The sequence below is a fragment of the Ostrinia nubilalis genome, chromosome 1, assembly GCF_963855985.1.
Source record: "Ostrinia nubilalis chromosome 1, ilOstNubi1.1, whole genome shotgun sequence".
NCBI lineage: Eukaryota > Metazoa > Arthropoda > Insecta > Lepidoptera > Crambidae > Ostrinia > Ostrinia nubilalis.
The window spans coordinates 17,655,500-17,671,386 of record NC_087088.1 but is presented as its reverse complement, the minus strand read 5'-3'; the positions used below and the strand labels follow the sequence as shown (position 1 = coordinate 17,671,386).

The 15,887-nt window shown below is 40.5% G+C and overlaps 1 protein-coding gene across 1 annotated transcript; it reads left to right on the top strand.

Annotated features, from left to right (window-relative positions):
* The first annotated feature begins 862 nt into the window (after positions 1–862).
* On the top strand, positions 863–12,835 carry LOC135074635 (myrosinase 1-like). Its single transcript, XM_063969001.1, has 10 exons — positions 863–972; positions 1,413–1,513; positions 2,140–2,332; positions 4,224–4,395; positions 7,032–7,239; positions 7,550–7,644; positions 8,165–8,467; positions 9,792–9,928; positions 11,163–11,267; positions 12,649–12,835. The coding sequence occupies exons 1-10, from the start codon at positions 923–925 to the stop codon at positions 12,815–12,817; spliced, it is 1,533 nt and encodes a 510-aa protein (XP_063825071.1). The 5' UTR covers positions 863–922; the 3' UTR covers positions 12,818–12,835.
* The last annotated feature ends 3,052 nt before the right edge of the window (positions 12,836–15,887 follow it).

Below are 15,887 nucleotides of genomic sequence, written 5' to 3'. Positions count from 1 at the left end.
ACGTATCATCAACCAATTTATCTTCTAATCTGCTGACATCAAAATATCAAATGATTCACCAAGCGAATTTGAACTAAGTCTGTCTCTAAACCAGCGTGTTGTTGTGTGCGAGTCCAGTCTGATAAAACTGCTATTTGCAACGTACCCATGGCAACTAGACATCTATCTGGGGACACGGCAGTGCCCCCACCATTACCAAGTCGAGCAAAAAAGCGGCACGGCTGTACCATCCTTTTCTCGAAGCAATTCAGGCCATTTTCGACCGCCTGTAACTTTCGTTGTGGATAAAACTAGAAGGCTGAATTTTCATTAGCTATGCAGGCATTGTAAAGACACGGTATATTTCAAATTTTATTCAATATGAACCAGCAGTTTAAGAATTATAACGGGTCAAAGTTTCTTAATTTTGTCACTCACTGACTGACTCACCGATCATCAAAATTCTAAGGCACTTCTAGCAGACCTAGAAGCTTCAAATTTGGAATATAAGTAGTGTTTGGTGTATGAATCAAGGAAAAACTAAAATATTTGGGGGCACGGTAGTGCAACGGCCAAGTCGAGTAAAATTGTTCAATTTCGGTCCAGTTTTCTAGATACATAACTGCTGTCTACAAAACACAAAAAGAAATGATATTGACTTGGCCATCGCATGAAAACACGTGTAAATTAAATTATTTAGTGCGATGACCAAGTCAATAATTTATGTAAAACGTTAAAGATTTCCTGGCCTGGACTTGGTATTAGGATAGATCTCACAACTTTTTACCGTAGAACAACTGAGTTGCGAGACTTGGTTTTTTTGACAAGTATTGTTTTTGATGGGATACATCTTACTAGGACAGCATCCCGTAGATAATGTTTATAATTAAATACCGTATCAGCGGACTATTGACTGGTTGTTTGTCGCGGTCAGAGTGTTATCATGGACCGCTGGCGATGCGTGTGCGCAGCTTTCGCGCTGCTGTTGATTCGGTAAATATTATTTGTGTAAATAGTTCTAATTACTCTAATTATTTGTTATTTGCAGATGTACTAACAAAGTAACAAGGCCGTTGTTACTTTGTAAGTACACATAATCACAAGGCCCTTGTGTCATACTCGTATAACTTAAGTAAATAAAATTTAAGTGTTTGATATAATATAAGAACAATAGTTTTTTTATCAGTATATCACACCGACAATTAATGCTCAAATTGACCCAGGGAATTAACTGATATCTATTGGGAAGAATTTTCAGATATGTTTTAGGTGCTTACATAATTTTTATTTTACTCACCATTTTTTATTTGTAGAGCTATCTGAGCAATCAATCAAATAACGAAATAAAGTTGCCTAACGTAACCTTACCTACTCTACTTCAATGTATAGTAAGTAGTTAAGTGTAAGTGTTTAACTATACGTTTCTTTTCCAGAGTATCGTGCGAGCCTGCGGACAAGATATGTTTCCCGAAGAACTTTATGTTTGGGGTGGCAACTGCCTCTTACCAGATTGAGGGAGCGTGGAACGTTTCAGGTATTTCAGTATTTCTTAAGCCTTCTTCATTTAAGCGCTTATGTGGTCTAGTGGTCACCTGCTTCGGATCTAGAGGTCCTGGGTTCGATTCCCAGTGGAGGCAAAAAAATCTGCACGGATTGGTTGGTTGTAGTAGAGCTTGATCTAATCCCGCCTGGCTAGCTACCACCTTGTTACCTTAATCTGTCGCCATAACAACAATGATAACAGCATTGTGGTCGGGAGTTGAGGATTGAGCCTAGTCACGACTTTCCATTAGGTATTATCATAGAGATATAGAGAGATGCCAGATAATGTGCTGAGTCCGAAACTCAGTGTCGCATTAGAAATTCACACACACAAAGTAATCAAAAAATGTGATCATTATCCACTGCGGTATCAGTACTCAACGTTCGAATAATCTTTAGTGCTACGTAAGCAATGTAAACTGTTTACATAGTGACGTCGCTGCTGTCATCATTGCTGTCACGAGCTATGTTCTATTTTTGGGCATATTGCTGCGACACCGGCTCCGCCCCCTTTTCACATCTCCCTTTAGTTTCTGTGATCTGTGGGTATGATACACGCCAAGACCTTCCTCGTGGTAGTTTATTAGAAGCAAATAAAATACCTGATTCTCTCACCAGGTAAAGGCGAGAGCATCTGGGACCGCTACACCCATGAGCACCCAGAGAGGGTGTTTGACCACAACAACGGCGACGTCGCTGCAGACTCCTACCACCAGTACAAGACCGACGTGGCTCTGCTGAAGGACCTGAACGTGGCCTTCTACCGCTTCTCCATGTCCTGGCCGAGGATACTGCCTTCGGGGCTTAGCAAGTAACTATCATTGTTAATATCCATAGGTAGTTTGGACCGACGACATCATAAAGGTAGCAGGGAAGCGCTGGACGCAGGCAGCTACCAATCGATCAACATGGAAAACATTGGGGGAGGCCTATGCTCAGCAGTGGACGTCCTATGGCTGAAATAATGATGATGAAGCATTTGGTTAAAACCGATCTTTATAACCAACTAGCTTTCCGCCCGCGGCTTCGCCCGCGTGGAATTTTGTCTGTCACAGAAAAACTTTATCGCGCGCGTCCCTGTTTCAAAAACCGGGATAAAAACTATCCTATGTTCTTTCCCGGGACTCAAACTATCTCTATGCCAAATTTCATCAAAATCGGTTGCGAGGTTTAAGCGGGAAAGCGTAACAGACAGACAGACAGACAGAGTTACTTTCGCATTTATAATATTAGTTGGGATAACCTTAGGGGGCGTCCATAAATTACGTGAGACAATTTTGGCTATTTTTCAACCCCCCCGCCCCCCTTGGTGAGATTTGGTGAGATTTTGCCTGACCCCCTCCCCCACCCCCAAATCTCACGTGATATTAAAAAAAATCCGAAATTTAATAATTTTGGAGTAATATAACTGAGAAACATTTTTTTTGTGTGCTTTAACGTTGTCGCTAACGAGTGCATCAAAAAGATCTATAAAGTTAAAGATTTTAGTTCTTGAAAGTATTTGCTAGGGACGCTGTAATCATCATACATTTAATGTATGTAATTTTTTACGCAGTCGCTAGCGGATGACGATTGTGTAAAGTCGCACTAAGCCCACTGATTACGAATAGATCCAGAAAAACACGTGTAGTGTTAGTACTAGGGTCACATTGTTTTTTTACAGAAGTACCTAGTCTAATTGTTCCTTCCTACAAAATCACTAATAATGTAGCAAAATAGATTTTGATAAAAAAGAACTTGTTTTATAATTTTCTTAATTTCGTCATTTATTCTGCATTTTAGTATTCACACATGCAGACGGAAGCATTTTTAGTTTTATTTGTTTAGACTGTATAGAATAAAATGACATTATCATCATACAAATATCATTTTTTACTCCTGACAAGGAACCCTTAATATAGTTTCGATATGTCTGGCTGTCTGTCTGTCCGAGTTTTTGCTTGGAAACTATTGGCACTAGGGAGCTGTAATTTTGTAGAGGTATGTATATTAATCACGCCGACAAAACGGTAGAATAAAATTTTGAAAAAAAAAAATTTTTTAGGGTTGCTAGCTCCCCTAGATGTAAAGTGGGGATGATTTTTTTTTCGTCTTCTACCCCATCGTGTGGGGTATCGTTGGATAGGTCTTTTAAAATGGCTTAGGGTTTTCTCAGACCATTTTTCGATTTAGGGATCCGTTTGCAAAATATTAAAGTTTAAAGTGCAAATTTTTGTCCGAGTAGGCGTCCCCCCCGCTAAAAACTAAACTGTTGGCTTGATAAATCTGGAAAAATTCAAGATTATAGTGCTTTTTATGAACTTTCAAGGAAAACTATAGCGGTTAAGATAGATCAGTTAGTTCAAGACTAATAGTCGTTTTACTCATGTATTATAAAATTTCATACCTAATAAAAATTCCTTAGAAGAAAATATTAAAAGTGACTTTAGATGAAGTAATTGCTTACTTCTGAAATATATTGTGATAACGACGGACAACTACGGAAACCTACACTGCGCGTGGCACGACACGCACTTGGCCAATTTTTTTACTTAAGATTTAACCCAGTTTTCTGGCAAACTCTATTTCTCTATTTCTTATGGAAAAAAATACGTGATATTTCCCGAGACCCCCCCTCTCCCCCACGTGAGATTTGGTGAGGTTTTTGTTGACCCCCTCCCCCCCCTAAAAGCCTCACGTAATTTATGGACGCCCCCTTACAGTGAAATCAACGAGGACGGCATCAGATACTACAAGGAACTGATTGCGGAGCTCCACAGCAACGGGATCGAGCCCCTGGTCACTATGTACCACTGGGATCTGCCGCAAGTGCTGCAAGACCTGGGCGGGTGGACCAACCCTATTACTGCTGACTACTTTGTGGATTATGCCAGGGTAATCTTCTTTACTTCTAAGAACAGTATTTATCGAGCCCCTGGTCACCATGTACCACTGGGATCTGCCGCAAGTGCTGCAAGACCTGGGCGGGTGGACCAACCCTATTACTGCTGACTACTTTGTGGATTATGCCAGGGTAATCTTCTTTACTTCTAAGCACAGTATTTATTGAGCCCCTAGTCACCATGTACCACTGGGATCTGCCGCAAGTGCTGCAAGACCTGGGCGGGTGGACCAACCCTATTACAGCCTACTACTTTGTGGATTATGCCAGGGTAATCTTGTTTACTTCTAAGCACAGTATTTATCGAGCCCCTGGTCATCATGTACCACTGGGACTTGCCGCAAGTGCTGCATTACTTGGGCGGGTGGACCAACCCTATTACTGCTGACTACTTTGTGGATTATGCCAGGGTAATCTTGTTTACTTCTAAGAACAGTATTTATCGAGCCCCTGGTCACCATGTACCACTGGGATCTGCCGCAAGTGCTGCAAGACCTGGGCGGCTGGACCAACCCTATTACTGCTGACTACTTTGTGGATTATGCCAGGGTAATCTTCTTTACTTCTAAGAACAGTATTTGATCGCCACCAGCTATTTTTCACTTCTAAAACCCATTGTGATGTTGCCATAGTTGGATTTTGTAGTCATTGGCTTAAAACTCTTCCTAGAATCCCTATAAACTTACTTATCTCCATTTTGCTAATATTCCTAAACAACAGTCAATCCTAAAAATGATAACTATCATTGGATTGTGGTCATTGGCCTTCGACATTCCCTTTAAAAACCTACTAGTTACTTACTTACATATTCGTCCTAAGCTCAGATCATAGAAGGGAATAGATGTGAAACGGGGGCGTGGCGCGTGTCTCCGCGATATGCCCAGAAACGAATATCGGCCGCGTAGCTAGGTTAGTCGCGATTCAGTCGTACTAAGGAAATGTTCTCCGATATTTTTGATAATGCGTCGTTACGTGCAATAAAACAAGTGAAACGAAGAACTACAAGAACAATGGAGTCATTTACTACATGTAAGTATTGCAAATCCATTGGTATTTTGCTTATAAATAAAAAAAACTAAACATTTGGCGGCCGTTTGGTGTAGTGGTTCAGAACGGACTACTATGCCGAGAGGTCCCGGGTTCGATTCCCGGCCGGGCAGAAATTGAAATGATAAATTTTAATTTCTGTGACGGGTCTGGGTGTTTTCTATGTATAATATGTATGTATTTACAAAAAAAAAAGTATTTAAGTATGTTTATCCCGTCGTCTAGTACCCATAGTACAAGCTTTGCTTAGTTTGGGACTAGAGGCGCAGTGTAAAATGTCCAAGGATATTTATTTATTATTTATTTTTACGAACGAATTCAGTTACTGCGATATCGAAATCAGTGGTGATAAAAATTCTAACACGCTTGTACATTGACGATTTAGTTAGCAACCACTTTATGTCATGCTCAACTACTGCGCAATGTATTTAATTTATTCCGATATCCACTGTCGTGTGAAAATACACAGTACGGCCGCATGTGCCGGTCGTAACATAGTGCCGTGCTCGTGTTCTAATGCGGTTTCCTATTATCGATAAATAGAAGTAAATTATAATTTTCTATTTTGTAATTTTAAATAAAAAAATGATGTGTTACTTGCGATTATAAGATTTTACAAAAAAAATAATAACAGTAGAAGTAATTAGTAACTGTCAACTATGTAATTACTATAAGAGCTAGTTGAAAGCCTAATGTAGGCATTATTTTTGATAAACATATGCGGTAAGCAGATCGCCATAATTAGAAAATAAATGCGTGATAGTAGTTAATAATAACGTATAATAATAAAAAGGTTTTCATACATAAGCATTTTGTGAAACCAGTTTCGAGCCTTGCCCCTAGCGATTTAAAGTATCGATATCTTTTTTTTTTTTTTGAAAATTATAAATAACTTGAAAAAATCGAACTGTCTAAGGCGGGAATAATAAGGATTTTTTCAAGTTATTTATAATTTTCAAATTAGTTTGAGATGCGACTCTAAACGCTAAAAATTTAATAACTATATCGATATCTTGTCGACTACATTTTATCTTTGTTCTCTCACTAGCGTTTTCTAAGTGTGCGTCACGTCACGCGGCCATTGATTGGCCATAAGGCACGCCTTCTGGCCAATCACAGCACTTTTAAGCCGGTTGCACATGTTGTCGTAGACTCTCAGTCGCTTTGTTTTTACACAGTTGAATGTGTGTGTGGGAGCTGTGGTGGGGGAAATGTAGGGACACTGGTTCTCGTTGTAGTTACGCGCGACTTCATATCTATTCTCTTTCTATGATCTGAGGTCCTAAGTGTCGTCTATTTCTTCAGTATTTTTGCTGCCAAAAAATCGTTCGTTCTGGCTGGCTGGACTCATAAGTCCTCTGCAAATTCTTCAAACAAAACGAAAAAATCACTGATGAGATGCAGGACTACTCCGAAACGCTGTTTACATAGTTCCGGATCTATCTGTCACCGTCGCTCATGCTGGCATTTCGCTTTACGTGAGAGGGATGGCAACATTCGAAAATTCCGATAACGTTATTAGGAGTAACCCGCTGCTACGCTAATATAGTCCGTTAACTAACACAATAAAGTCTTTTATCAGGTGCTCCTAGACTACTTTGGAGACTCAGTCCGTTTCTGGATAACCTTCAACGAACCTCTCACCTTCTGCCACGACGGGTATGGAGGCAACGACGCCCCAGGCGGCCGATCCAGTGGGTTTGAAGATTACATGTGCGCCCATACTGTCCTGAGGGCACATGGGAAAACCTATAGAATGTTCGAGAAAGAATTTAAGAGGAAACACAAGAGTATGTATTTGAAAGCATTTGGATAGAATCATCATCATCATCATTTTCAGCCATAGGACGTCCACTGCTGAACATAGGCCTCCCCCAATGATTTCCATAATGGCCGGTTGGTGGCTGCCTGCATCCAGTGCCTTCCCGCTACCTTTATGAGGTCGTCGGTCCACTTTATGGGTGGACGTCTTACGTTGCGCTTTCCGGTACGAGGCCTCCACTCCAGAACCTTGCTTGGTTTGTTTAACGTTATTGCCAGTTTGCGATCGATTTTCAACTTTATAACTTAACGTATAAAGGTACATTTGTTTTGCTGCAGGTTTCATGGGCATCACGCTGGATTTGGCCTGGATTGAACCTGCCACCACGGCTAAGGAAGACCAGATAGCTGCGGAGACAACAAGACAGTTCTTTGTAAGTTGAGTCATCATTATTATAATTATCATTCAAGCAATATCAAGTATAAAAACCTTTACTGAGCCTTCGGACTCTATACTTACCTAGAGGAACACTTACACTTAGGGTCAAGAGTCAAGACCAATAAGGGCAGATCGATGCGCGAAGAAATGGAAAAATTGTGATTGTATAAAATGTCACATCATATAAAATGCCGACACAATTCTGGGTTTATACTTTCCGGTTTTAAAAACTTCATAAATCAACGCTCACCAACTGATCTATACTAATATTATAAAGCTGAAGAGTTTGTTTGTTTGTTTACTTGAACGCGCTAATCTCCGGAACTACTGGTCCGATTTGAAAAATTCTTTCAGTGTTAGATAGCCCATTTATCGAAGAAGGCTATAGGCTATACAACATCACGACGATTAATAGGAGCAGATCAATAAAAAACGGGTTTTCACGTGTACGAAGTCGCGGGCACAGCTAGTGTTAATATAACTTGTCCACTTTATTCGTTCTTCAATTATTTCAGTTCGGCTGGTTCGCGCACCCAATATTCTCGTCCCAAGGCGACTACCCGCCAGTGATGCGAGCGCGTGTCGACGCCAACTCCCGGCGTCAAAACTTCGCGCGTTCCCGTTTACCCCACTTCACTTCCGAAGAGGTCAACACCATACAAGGAGCGTCAGACTTCCTCGGTCTCAACCATTATACGACGTACTTGGCGAGAATGAGACAGACTAAGTTAGGGGCGGTGCCGTCGTTTGATGACGATATGGGGTCCGTTCTGACGCAGAAGAAGGAGTGGCCTAAGACTAATTCGACTTGGTTGAGGGTAAGTTTTTGAATGTTAAATATTGTACTTGCGTACAAGCATACTGAAGTCTAGATTCTTTTTAACATAGTAATTTTGTTTTTTGTTCTTATTATAGTCGAGAATACGCTTGTTTACAATTATTGTACGAGTAATTATTACAATGCCCTTTCAGCTCTCTTTTTGTTATCATTTTACCAACATGATGCAACAATATTGTATTATGACATCATTGTATGAAAATGCTTGCACGTTATTTCTCTTATCTGTAATTTCAGCACGAGTAAAATAATGTTCCAATTAAAATCGCATCAGGTCATTAATCTCCAGTAGAGCACGACCCTAAATCACCAGAGGTAAATGGAGGATTTCGCCTATATTCGCCAATTCCCATGCTATGCCAGACGATTTGGAGATGTCACTTAGGCCACTTTCACATTTAGGCGATTAAGCAGCGCGACAAACGCGCGACATACGCGCTGCCGAAAATTTCATACTATGTGACAGCTGATGCCTCCCTTCACATTACAAAAACGCCGCTGCCGCGCTACTAACGCCCTAATGTGAAAGCGCTCTTATATTTAACGTGACTTATTGTCCTATGTCCCCTAGATGGGGCAGAGGGCGTCCACAACAGTCCTCCATCGCGTTCGGTCTTGAGCTATGTGTTTGATCTCGCTCCAAGTCTTGCCGATCTTCTTCGCCTCGTCTGCCACAGTGCGCCGCCAAGTTTGCCTGGGGGCGACCACGTTTGCGTTTTCCTTGGGGGTTCCAATCCAGAGCCTGCTTGGGGATGTGATCGGGATCCCTTCGGAGAGTGTGGCCAATCCAGTTCCACTTGCGGCGCTTGATCTGCTGGTCGATCGGAATTTCGTGGCAGCGTTCCAATAGCTCGACGTTGGAGATTTTCTCAGGCCAGTATATGCCGAGAATTCGGCGAAGGCAGCGGTTGACGAAGACCTGCAGCTGGTGCGAGATGACCTTGGTGACCTTCCACGTTTCACACCCATAGAGCAGCACGGATTTAACGTTGGACCCGAAAATTTTGATCTTGACCCTTCGGGTCAGTTTCCGTGACTGCCATACGGGGCGAAGTTGTGCGAAGGTGGCTCTAGCCTTGGCAATGCGCGAAGTGATGTCCTCTTCGGTACCTCCAGTCTCTGACACGACGCTCCCGAGGTAGGTAAAATTGTGGACACGTTCCACATCCTCTGCACCAATCCGTAATGGTGTGCAATTCCTCACTCCATATCGCATCTCTTGGGTCTTCCGGTAGTTAATTTTGATAAACGTTAATATTTAACGTAATAAGGCACAAATTGGCAGAATACGTATACTTTTCCAGGTGGTGCCATGGGGTCTGCGTAAGGTTCTCAACTGGGTGAAGAACACGTATAACAACCCACCAGTATTGATCACCGAGAATGGGATATCATCAGAGCCAGGTCTTACCGATATCAAACGCATCAACTATATTGACGGGTAAGTTTATCATCAATATTAGGTCATTTACACCCGTATTTACAAACATTATAACGAGGTCTCACAGTGTGCGTGGACGCGTACAGAGTCCTAAAAACATATTCATAGACAATACTTGAGTGGCGGCTTGACCACAGAATAATAATAAGTACGTACAGAAGTTTTACTTCGCGAAGGTATTTAAAAAAATGTATGCTCAATGTCATTAACAATATGGTGTAATTTAGCTTGTCTCAAGAGTCAAGCACCATTTTGTTGACAAACGTCAGTGATCGGTACTGCGCCGAAGCTATAGGGCTGACTTCGGTGACGTGAGGTACCAAACTGCAGAAAATGGCGGAGAAAATACATGATTTAGCACGAATTATCATGAAAAATATTAACTACTTATTTACCTTTCAGTGTCTTCAGGCAACTTAAAAAAGTACATTCTGTGTTTTTATTATTATTTAGGCAGTTAAATACTGCACAGTATTTAGTACACCATTTTCTTTATTTTCTTCCATCATACACAAGAATACGCGTGCGTGAGTCAATGTTCGCTCGTATGTGAGGCCTTGTCGAATAGTAATCCTGTAGGAGGCCATCGTGCGTGTTTTGTTTTCGATGTAAACTCGCGGAGATGAACACGCCTGGCTTGACACACACGAACCAATCAAAGAGCTATATTCAACGTTGTGCGTTCGACTTCGCATAGTGTTGCTGCTTCACTTAAGCAAGCATCGTTTGTAAATACGGGTGTTAGTTAAGTCTCTACTGCAAGAGCAAGACGCTCCATTTACCAGAGGCAAATGGAGAATTTGGCCTATACTCTATACTCTACTGGCTAAAGCCTGGTCCGTGAGCACGTAGAATTTTGTCCAATGACCCCAAGATACCCATACTTATCGCTCGCGCGTAATTATGTTGCTGTCGCGCTCGCACACTCACTGCGGGCGCGCGTCGCACAGTCGCGACAGCAATATACGCGCGAGCGATAAGGATGGGTAGCTTGGGGTCATTGGACAAAATTCTACGTGCTCACGGACCAGGCTTTAGACGGGTAAGTTGCAATCGCCGAAAGGCTGAATCTTTGCATGATCGCTGCTCACCTATTTTTATCTTTCCAGTACTTGTAGGTAGACAACTAAAAGTTATTTTTGTTTTGAGAACCTAAATGCGATAAGGGTAAAATGATACCTATAAGTAGTTTACGGTAGAGAGATTTGATTCATAAATTGTCTTAAATTTCCAGATACCTCCGTGCCGTCCACGCAGCGATAACCAGAGACAAATGCAGCGTGTTCGCGTATACTTACTGGAGCCTCATAGACAACTTCGAGTGGATGCGTGGTTATTCGTAAGCATTCTTATACTATTCTAAATTACACTATGCCTTATTATCTCATCCCATAGCATAGGTTTATTCAGGTATGTTTATAAACGATAAAGATTCCCCGAACCTCACCAGTGGGGATCATCAAGTATTTTCTACAACTCTAGCGTTTAACTTAATCAGTGCCAGAGGTATAGGAGCGGCACGGGAGAGACGACATTGACATTTATATGACGTGACAGAGCATACTAATTAGATAATATGAGGGGATTCCGTGGAGGGTAGTTGAACGGGAAGCATGGTCGATCTGTTTTAATGGTTTCAATTTATTATTTAATGGACTTTAGTGTACAAATTTGGTGTTATTTTGTGTTCTAAAGTGCAGTGAAGTGATAAATTATAAAAACATTGAAATACTTCGAATTTGAGCGCGCATCGAGTGTCGAGTGGGTTGTCGTATGAACAACCCGCTTTGGATCCGGTGGCGTCTCGAAACCTGCTTACGGGCATACTTAACTCCACGGAATCCATGAAAAATCAATAGAACTGAAACACCCACGTTCTATTGATAACTATGTCAATTATTTTTCACTCGACATTGGCAGAAATAAACCTCCCAGAGAAGTTTGGTTGCCACTAAAAAACTAAAAAAAATAATAGATAATATGAACTACACTAAACTGTCCCACCAAACTCATTGACAGGGGACGCCACCATCGTTCAACTTTAAAAGTTTCCAACATGAACTAGCGATCCGGTATTGACAGTGGCGCCCCCCTTTCAATGTCACTGATGGGACGGTTCGTTGAAGTTGGACAATAAATCTGAAGATCTGAAATCTCACTGACGTTTGACGTTACAAAACCTCAGGCATTGAGTGAGTTAAGCGCTAGTGTGTGTTTCTAAGAAAGCAAACAGTTTCTAAAGTTTGGTCCGTGAGCACGTAGAATCCCGTCCAATGACCCCAAGCTGCCCATCCTTGTCGCTCGCACGTAATTATGTTGCGCTCGCACACTCACTGCGGGCGCGCTTCGCACAGTCGCGACAGCAATATAATTATATTCCTTCTATCCTTCCTTGGATATGGGTAGCTTAGGGTCATTGGACGGGATTCTACGTGCTCACGGACCAGACTTTAGAAACTGTTTGCTTTCTTAGAAACACACACTAGCGCTTAACTCACTCAATGCCTGAGGTTTTGTAACGTCAAACGTCAGTTAGATTTCAGATCTTCAGATTTATTGTCCAACTTCAACGAACCGTCCCATCAGTGACATTGAAAGGGGGGCGCCACTGTCAATACCGGGTCGCTGGTTCATGTTGGAAACTTTATCTGCCCGGCGGCCGGACTTTAGTCGCCCAACAGTCTAGCTAAACACTGTCTTGATAACCCATTCCATTCCAGCGAACGCTTCGGCCTATACGAGGTGGATTACACATCGCCGCAACGTGAGAGGCGCGCACGAAAATCGGCGGCATACTTCAGTGAGGTGGCCTCCTCCCGCTGCCTGCCAAACTTCCTGGTAGGCGACTACCTGCCGTATTACTTCTACTATGCGCCTTTATTTGATTAAAAAGATACTGCCGAGTGCCGACAGTGTTTTGTTTTCGTTGATGCCAGACATGACCTATTTAACCACTGACTATAGTCTGGTCCGTGAGCACGTAGAATTTTGTCCAATGACCCCAAGCTACCCATCCTTATTGCTCGCGCGTAATTATGTTGCTATCGCGCTCGCACACTCACTGCGGGCGCGCGTCGCACAGTCGCGACAGCAATATAATCACGCGCGAGCGATAAGGATGGGTTGTTTGGGGTTATTGGACAAAATTCTATGTGCTCCCGGACCAGACTATAGTTAAGGCCCGGATTCCATCAAGGCGGAGCGGAGAAGTGTTTTGAATAACCAATGAGGGTTTTCGCGATTGTAAAATCCGCCAGATGGCGGGACGTGGATGTAGGGTCTGACTGCTGCGTGATTTGTGGATTTTGATATATCTGTCAATGTCATGTCAAAAATAACCAATCATGCAGCATTTGGACCTCGCATCTACGTATTACCATCTGGCGGATTTTTCAATCGCGAAAACCCTCATTATGTCCACTTCTCCGCGCCGAGGCCGCTGTCAAATTCTATAGAAAAATTTGACAGCTCGAAACTTTTCCGCTCCGCTCCGCTTTGGTGGAAACCAGGCCTAAGGGTATAAAAGTCTATGACGTATGTAAGTTAAAAAGAAAAACATAACCCTCCTTCTGACGCAGTCGGATAAAAGACAAAATGTGTCAGGTCATTATTATCTTCGATATGGGTACTTATATTGGCATATTTCTCACTTCTCCCTAGTCATAGATGATATCACACTGCACCGCAGTGTGTTGTGCCGCGCGTGTTTTCTATACAAACTGAGGTATGTACTTGCATACAATGATTAAATCTGTCGTCCCGCGTACCGCGGCGGAGCGCGGTGCAGTGTGATAATCGCCATAGCCTAATCCTCCATTGTCTCTTGTAAATTAGAGAGGGCCGTCCTCCTGCAGTGGAGAATGAGGGCTATCGTTTTTATACTTAACAGTTGGCACCTCTGGCGATTGACAGGACCTTACTCTACAGTGGCGCCATCTTGATGAGTGCAAATGCGATAGTCCTCCTACCACTTTAGCGCTCACCAGTTGGCGCCACTGTCTTCGCTACTAGCAAGTGACAGGACCTTACTCTACAGTGGCGCTAACTGGTGAGCGCTAAAACGATAGCCCTCATTATTGACCTAATGATGATTTTATTTTCCCATTGCTCTTTACCTGATTTTGTACTCGACATTCCTCAATAAATACTTTATGCAACATACACCAACTACTCTCCCTGCCACTAAATAATGTTATTTAAAAATAATATAAATAAATAAATAAAAACACAAAGTGAATAATTCCAAAATATATAATTTCATTTCAAAATACATTGACACGATCATCACTTACGTCTATCAATATTTGGAAGACCACTAACAATAAGGACACTTATTAATAATATCATACATTTGATATCATTTCAAAAGGAAAACGGCGAAATTCTTCCATTTCATCACTAAAGGTTCAGCCAAACCAACGCGTACTGCCCGCGTGCGCGATGCTTTGGCTGAACCAAAGTGAACTATTTCCACTAATATCTACAAAATATTCAAGAATACTTAAATTATTTATATAAATACATGCAGTTTCTAATCATTATTTTTGATAGCAAAATCATTTTCTAGACCAATAAAATTAATACTTAGTTAACATGAAAATGTTTGCTTTCGTTTTATGTTTTTAGGAACATCATATTTGTTATAGAATAGAAGTGAAAGTGCATTGAAAATAAAGACTTAAATTTCTATTTATTTTGCTAAATAGCCGTTTCAGCTATCGAAAATTTTCTATTTATTTAAAAAATACGAGTAAAATAATTGAAATCTAACATTAAAATAAGGCACATAGTGACACATAATAGGTATTGCTTTAGTTATTCATTGAATTTGTATAATTTTAGACGGCAATTATTTTATTTTCAACTATATTGCGCTGTCTTATGGTCTAAAAGCAATATAGAAACTTTCTGGCAATGCCAGTTTAACAGTTAAAGAGGAAAAACAAGGTATGTATAATTTTGTACATATTCTCCAAAAATATGAAAGATAATAATTGAATTGCACTTTTGTATATTGCGTTCTTATTAATATTATTAATAATACGATTTATCGAAATTTATACTGCATGTGAGTACGCATCGATATTATTCTTGAATAATCTCTCGATTATAAAATCCATTTAAAAGTATTGTCTTTTTTAATGGAATGAAAACAATATAGTAAATTGTATATCTTTACTATTTACTAAATAGCTAGTAATTAGAATACTCAATCATAAATACTACGTTTACTATCAACTAAGTACATAAGTTACGGTTGGGTTACCTTTTTAGTAATGCCTTTAGTTACCGTAAGAAATATTAGGCTACGTAATATATCTACATAGATACAAAGACCCGTACTATAAAAGACACAAAAAAGGCCTGAATCTTTACTTTTTGCATCGATTTTATAGTGTTATTTATTGTAGATACGGGCCTTTTAATAAATTCGATTATGATATTTTAATATCACAAGTATTTTTTAATTTAAATTAGTAATTGTGAACTGACCTTTTTTATTTAGACGGTGTATTTTAAATTTTATTTTATGTGAAATATGATAGACAAAACGTCAATTTTAGAGAGAAACATTTATAAGCTTCAGTATATTCATACATAGTATTTCAGCTTGTATCTATGTATTTTCATATTATTATTCATATAACTGGTTGTAGTAGGCAAAGCATAAATAAATAAATAAAATATTACCAACATAAACTTTCTACGACTAATAACAAAATGGAAATATCCGGTGCTGGTAATGGATTGTGAGGGATTTATACAGGGTGTTAGGTAAATGGGTATATGAGCCGACACTAACCCATGTTAACATGGTCATATAAATGGTATGGTGAAGTCAGAAAATTTATATCTTTATTTTAATTATTTTAATTTTCATACAAATCGGATTTTATAAAATTTATTTTGTATGAAAATTAAAAAAATACCATTTATATGACCATGTTAACATGGGCTA

What these genes read in the sequence shown, in the direction of transcription:
- LOC135074635 (XM_063969001.1), top strand. Translation starts at nt 923, where the DNA reads ATGGACCGCTGGCGATGCGTGTGCGCAGCTTTCGCGCTGCTGTTGATT. An exon ending in GGGAGCGTGGAACGTTTCAG is followed by an intron (nt 1,514 to 2,139) that starts GTATTTCAGTAT and finishes TTCTCTCACCAG; the next exon opens with GTAAAGGCGAGAGCATCTGG. An exon ending in CTGCCTTCGGGGCTTAGCAA is followed by an intron (nt 2,333 to 4,223) that starts GTAACTATCATT and finishes GCCCCCTTACAG; the next exon opens with TGAAATCAACGAGGACGGCA.